We start from the raw sequence: 7,066 nt of genomic DNA on the forward strand, positions 1-7,066 counted from the left end.
TCCACAAAAAATATAATAATATATTACTATAAGCGGAGCGATAGCAGAAACTTAAAGGGTTTTGCGCAATACCCTGACGAATGATGAACAAGCTGTTGGAGCAAAGAACTGCACAGTTGTTGGACACAGGAGAACGTTGACAGGGACAAAACCTCAATTCTCTGGATTTTATCCAGGAAATGAGAGGAATAAGAATAGCTACTCGACACAATTGCGACTTTTTACTTAAGGCAAGTGACCAATGGAAGGTCGTCCCTAAATAGTACGCACTCCCTCAGTTGGCAACCAGCGCTCAAAGCACCACCGACTCCGCGATGGACACCAAAAAAAAAATTGCGGTCGAATGGGGCTGCTTTTGCTGCACTCTTTATGTCGAAAATATTAAAATATTACCATCGCGCAAACTTTCGAGTGGTATACAGGCTGTATACATGTACCACAGTACCATCGAGAGTTTTAAGTTTTCAAATGTTGTAAGAAACATAAATTACGCGCATCCTTTCAAATCATAGTACATGAACATGTAATGTGGTAACGTACTGTTCTGTACAGAATGTACTTAATAAGTATTACGTTTAAAATACGTTATGCTGACACTATTGAACAGATATAACCTTTCAGTACTAACCTCTGCTCATTAAATACCCCCCAACAAGAATGCAGTATCGGTTTTAGGATTAAAATACCTCCCTCGGAATACGGAATACACGAGAATAGACTGTTCTGAGGTGCTTAAAAGCCACAATTCTGCAGTCCGTTTAAAGTAGGCAAGCAAGGACACTTGCTGCTTGCACCTTTCCTTCCTGCTTAGCTCGTCTCGCAGTTCTCTCTGCATCTCTCTAAGCCCCTGTACACTTCTATCCGACACGCCCGTCGAATCTGCTTGAATTAGCAGCTTTGCAATGCGGTGCTCTGGAAACCGCACTTCATGATGTGACTTCATGGTTAGCTGAAAAAGTACGCAGTGCCTCCAGTGCCTTCTTACATTTCAGTAGCTTAGGTGCTGTTCCTAATGATGGTCGATGCTGCAGCGACGATGGGCCCACTCGGCCAGGGCTCGAAAAAAAAATATAATATAATAATTGCTGCAATTGTTTTGACGAATTAACGGATTATTGGAAATGAAAGGCTTCCGTACAATATACAATTCTCCCCTTAATAATTATACTGGTCTTTTTTAAAGGTAAACAGTGGCAGCTTACAAATGCCTGGCTCGTACGAGAGCAAGCAAAGACATCTATCACTCTGTTAGGATTAAGCAGCCCAGATTAAATGCTCACAATATGCAACTCGGGGTAGGTCCAGAACCTGATTACGTTTATGTTAAATAAAACAGATTTCTGGTCGAATATAAATTATAGGAGGTCATGAACATTCCTTTACAAAACTCTTTACATGTATCACTATCTTGTGCCGTATTTTGATTGGCGAGGGACCAATCCAGGACCATAAGGACCCCCCATCCAGCAGCGTATTAATATCAGGTGTGAGAGCCCATGTGTAGTGGATTGGTAGGGTTGCTTCCAAACCACTTCACTGTTCGGACCCTAGCAATATTCTAAAATAATTGCAATACTTATTATTGGCTCCGACAATATTACTGTAGCGAATTATTTTTTTCAGCAAAGCCAGTTCTATTCTATATTTAATTGTACGAGCCCTGCTCTCGGCTAGATGTTGCTGTGTTAGGTTGGGGTGGGTACATTGTGAAGCATGGTGATGGCAAATTGGCAAGCGCTGAGCATTGGTTATTAATAAGCACGGCGCTAGATGACTTAGGTTCCCTGGCAAGTTGGGGCACTAGCTTGGAAAACTATAGAATGAGAGAAACTCCGGGAGGACGCAAACTCAAGGAATGACATGGATAGTAGCGTACGCTTGTTAGTTGGCCCCAGTAAATGTACCATTTCGAAGGAATCCAGAGCTTTTTCGCGCCTATCGCGGCTTTGTAAATATATTTCAGAAAATACAAATAAATTACCAGCTGAATGGGAATGTAAATTTTTATTATGCAACCGGTTTTTGATTTCGTGAATACTTTTCCTTTAAGTACTTCTTACAATCCTTGAAAAGAGCATGATAAGTTTCATGACGATACAGGATGTAATGATTATAGCCCTGACATGATGATGAATGGTGCCTATTTCACCCCAGTTACTAGATCCCTCAAGCCGTTGTATAAGTAAAATCCATGTTCCTACTTCTTGCAGCACTTTCTAGGACCATTTGAATACCTTATAACTACAATAAGCGACCAGAAGGAAAACATCTTAGTGTTGGCCCCACAGAAAACAGGACCTGTCGTTTTGCCTAAGCTAGAATCTTCTCGGTTCCAGGTACTTTTGCTTTCAAATGAGCGCAGATAGGTCATTCAAGTTGTTGTCACCTGGTTATCCAATGAAGGAACAGTGCTGGGTCGATGGTGTCCTCACTTATCCGTAAACGCTTGTGCCACGAGTGATGATGCTTCGTCACCGGAGAGTGCAATAGGCTCAGGCTTCAACAGCCAATTCGGCAAATTGCTGAAACCAGCTCTTGTCGCACAAGTATCAGCTTTAGGATTTCATCAACGTCCCTACGGGATTCACCAACGAACTTGACTTGCAGACGGTCCTCGCAGCTTCCCAACACACGCTCCTTGAACTATTATAAGATACAAATGCTCACAAGGAGAGCGCGTTGGCTACGCTCACAACGCAATTTCCATCCAAGAACGAACTCCAAGTCTCCGCTGCAAGACCATGAAGATTACGGCTCTCGTCGCCGCTGCAACACTCGCTACAGTGAGCGCCGTCACGGCTGACACGCCTGCTCTACGAGCTTTGGCTGACGCAGTTGAGGCCGATGCCAACGCCCCGACGGAAGGTGCCGACCAACAGGAAATGGGCTGGGGAAGACCTGGTTGGGGCTGGGGAGGTGGATGGGGAGGTGGATGGGGACCACCACGGCTGGGGAGTGGCTGGGGACACCATGGCTGGGGACACCATGGCTGGGGTCATCGTGGTTGGGGCTGGTAAGCTACCAAGTACTGGCGGAGCAAATCCGGACTCGAGAGACCGAATTCCACGCGAGAAACAAGCAAACTGTAGTCCTTCGCTCCCGTCGTCAACCGGTCACCTCTGCATGAACTCGTCTGTGCTTTCCTCTTGAACTGACGAGCTGAGTAGCGTTCGTTCTGTTTGAAACTCGAAATCAAATCATTTTTTCGATGTCACTTACTAAATCTGAGTTCATGATTAATAAAACAGCTCGGGGAGGCTGTGTGCCATTTTTGAGATCGGATAATATCCGATCTTATAAATGAAACTGAGAGGTTGTACAAAGCTGAAAACACACGTCTTCTGAACTCGTTAGCGCGTTAGTCGAGGAGAAATCTCCTGTTGATTGTAGGGATAAGGGGCTTACAAACACGTCGGATGATATCCGCGTAGGTTTTGATGCCCAGTTCTGTACGTTTGAGCTCGGAATCGGGTAACCAAACGAATAATCGAGCGGGTACCCCGGGTAAAAAAGAATGTTGACCGCTTCACACCATGGGATTATTGTGGGCACAGCTTTCAATGAATATACAACATTAAGTGCAGCTTGCATCTATGCTTTTCTATTTGGTGTAGCCACTAGCAACACAAGACAAGATACGCTGCGACGAGTACAGTAAGTACGCATAGCATGGATTCCAGTATTGATTTTGCATCAACGTGCTCTTTAAGTTTTAGCAGACTTTCTAGTAATTTAAAATTACTTTTTCCATTACCGGTACATGTACATTACATTGTGTGTTGCAGCTCTCGTAGCAACAAATCATCTCCTCCGCCTGCTTCGCGGCCGCAGCATTTACTTTGCTCGCTTAACTCCCATATGCTGCATATAGCTTGGCAACTGTACGACGTTAAGCGCGCGAAGCTGACATCCGAGCATTCATTTTCAGTCTCACTACCAGTCTATGACCTTATTCAGTGGTTACATCCATTATCCTTTTACTTTAGACAGCAGTAGAAAGTGTAGCACAGTCGGCAGCACGATGGGCCATAGCCAACAGAGATTCTTCTCTTGCAGATAGTACAAAACGTGTTAGACTTGTGTCTTCAGTTTCAGTAAATACGCTCCTAATCGCTCGAAAAGTGCTAGCTACTCTCCAATAATTAATAGAGAAGGAGAAAGAGGAGCAGGCAAGCCATGAGCTGCGTTTTAGTTTTTCGGTAATGCAGCAAGTGACGTTTTCATACAATTTTCCATTTAAGTTTAAATAAAGACCATTTGAACGCTAACAATCACTCAGAGTAAACTTGAATCGGGATACATGACAAACGACGGTGTTCGAGTTGGTATGATTTTTTTTTCGATTAAAATATATCTGTAAGGCACTCACATTAAAGGCAAATAAGTAAGTAGGCCGTCTGTGGATACCCTGTTTGGGTGTTCAGGTGAGTGCGGGTAGGACTTCTCATGCAATCGGATAAACTGTGTTAAAGCACATCGCCCGAAGGCGTGTATGCTTACATGTAACGCATTTGTATTAGGACGAGGTAGACTTTTGGTCAGCATATGTGTCTCGTACCGCTGCGCTGGGCGGGCCTTGTTCAGCCCTTGCAGCTTTATTGCGGCAACTCATGAAAGTGGTTTGGAACATAGAAAGTATTATTTATATAATATAACTTTACATTATCCTGAGTGGGGGGGGAGGTAGAATTTGCATGCAACCTACACGCCAATACCAGGCAGTCGCCGGTGGTTGATATGATGGAAGCGTATATTAGAGACCTTTCGCCACCAGCAGTATTTACCCATACCCACAGTGTTAAACAAAAACGCTGCACACTCTGCCCATCTGAGGATAGCGTTCTGCAGAATCTACCAGCCTGTAGAATGATTTCCTCACATCTAAATCGCCCACCTTTCCTGTTAAGCTATGCCACCCAGTGAGAAGCGTCGAAACTTCACGGGCGAAGAGGACCTTGCGCTGCTGCGCCAAGCAGCATTCGATCGGCCCTTTTTAAGTGAACGTGGAGGGGTCATTGCTGCTTGGGACTCCGTGGCTGCTACACTTGTCGGCGACGCAGGCTTTCCAAGAGACAAGCTTTCAGGAAAGCATGCACAGGCACGCTTGGACAAGCTTATTCGGCGCAAGAGAGATGCGAACACGGTGGCGCTTGCCGCATCGGGGGTCGCAGAGGAAGAAACTGAAGCTGTACGATTCTCGACGAGCTCATCGAGCTTATCGATGATCGTGCAGCAGTGCAGAAGTCTCAAAAAGACGCAGCCAAGCGAAAGCGTGACGAAGACGAGGAAGCCTCTCGAAACGTCCGTCGCCTCGCCATGCAGCGTCTTCGTGACGAGAGTACGACGTTACCACGAAAGCGCAAGGAGGAGGAAATGAGAGAGTTTGTACTCCAATTAAAGAAGCAGGAGATCGAAGCAAGAAAAGAGGAGCAGGAGACAAAAGCTGCTCAGCGCGCCGAAGAACGACAAAAGGACCGAGACTTTATGCTTGCATTGGCAGAGATGATTGGACAGCAGATCGCTGGAATTGTCAGCGCTAATCGTAGTTAGAACACGCAAATAAAACGGAAGGGTGGTAATTTGCTTTATGCTTTTAAGTATTCTGCCAATGTAGGGGGTACCAGTTCAAAATACTTACTGATCTGGTTCCCACCTTCATGGCAACAATGGCAATTGGTGAGCAGCATACTTACGGAGACATACTTACCTATAGGTCCCACCCGTAGTTTTAGTGACTTCTTGTAATCAATAAACGCCCAGTAGCTTTTCAAATGCGCGAACTTCCATTCCACCGATTCCCGCACGGCGCTCATTCTTGCATTAAAAATCTTTATCAATGCCGATACACTTGCACCTTCGTAACCCGACACGATGTACTGTTGGATAGGATACGCTGGGTCGCCGTACAGCGCGTACCCTCTAAAGATGTCGTCTTGCGTCTCAAAAAACTTCACCAGCTTACTTTCGTACAGCAGCGTAACGTCGTGGCGTTTGCCTTCTATGGGTCCCCAGAAATAAATAGCGAGGCCATCGGGAACGACAACACTTTGGTAAGTAAGACAATGAACCCTTTTGTGGCCCGAGTACACCTGTTTTTGCAGGGTCTCGCGGTGTCCACGCCGTGATGAAGGACGTGAAATCGTAATTTTGGTTCCGTCAATAAACCCAAAAACGTTGGGCATCGGCGCACTGCGAGCCTCAACAGCACTAGCATAGGTAGCGATACTGCGACGACACAAACTCTTATGGAAGTAGATCAGAGTGCTGTATCTATCATACAAGTACACAACTTTCCAAAAACAGCATTAGTATTAGTTTTACCATGCCAAACAAAGTAATGCATTCTCACGTACTCATATGAGAGAATATCCTGCTGATAGGGCCCTCTGCACGCCCAAACTTGCTGGATAGGTCCAGGTTTCGGTGTGGGTAGCTAAGGCGGTAAAGTAGAATGCAGAGTGCTTCTGTACAGTGGACCTTGTCTTGATTGCGTGTTACCACGTATTCAGGTAGGGCAAAATGAAGTGTGAGAGCGTAGATTGTAGCTCTGTCGAACCGAAAGTCGCTCTTGCAGTTGACGTCGGACTGAATATCGAGCTTGAACCTTATGGCTGGAATAAAAGGTCTCTCTGGCGGGACCCCTCTTGCGAGATATAGAAGCTGAAGAGCGTCGACGTTGGTGGTGCTGAGGCTCAGAAGAAGAGCGTTTTCCATAGGAGCTGGGTTGGCTGTCCTTGGAGGATGATAAACTCTGAGGATGAGGGTGGAGAGCTGCGAAAAGTAAAAAACGCTATATCCACACAATAGTGCCGTGGCCTGTCTATATTTTACGGATAAGGATAAAGCTTTTCTGCGAAAGGTCTCTATTAACAAATATTAATTGTGTATTTGAAACGACATTTTATTTGATGCTGAGCTTACGATGGATTAAATATTCCTTGTTGTCATTGGCATTTATATAGTGGTCGCTGAAACAAACACATTTGTGGCAGGGTTATATTAGAAAAGCAAGCAAAAGCAAAAGTTGAGAGCTATATGGCCACTAAACAAAATAATACCTTTCAAC

General features: G+C 45.2%; 1 protein-coding gene across 1 annotated transcript; it reads left to right on the plus strand.

Annotated features, from left to right (window-relative positions):
* Nucleotides 1–4,909: 4,909 nt before the first annotated feature.
* Nucleotides 4,910–5,550, plus strand: PITG_09590 (uncharacterized protein; the record flags this gene model as incomplete). The annotated part of the gene is made up of 2 exons (XM_002903170.1): nucleotides 4,910–5,188; nucleotides 5,242–5,550. The coding sequence occupies 2 exons, from the start codon at nucleotides 4,910–4,912 to the stop codon at nucleotides 5,548–5,550; spliced, it is 588 nt and encodes a 195-aa protein (XP_002903216.1).
* Nucleotides 5,551–7,066: the final 1,516 nt, after the last annotated feature.

The sequence above is a fragment of the Phytophthora infestans genome, genomic scaffold (assembly GCF_000142945.1).
Source record: "Phytophthora infestans T30-4 supercont1.15 genomic scaffold, whole genome shotgun sequence".
NCBI classification, from domain to species: Eukaryota; Oomycota; class Peronosporomycetes; order Peronosporales; family Peronosporaceae; genus Phytophthora; species Phytophthora infestans.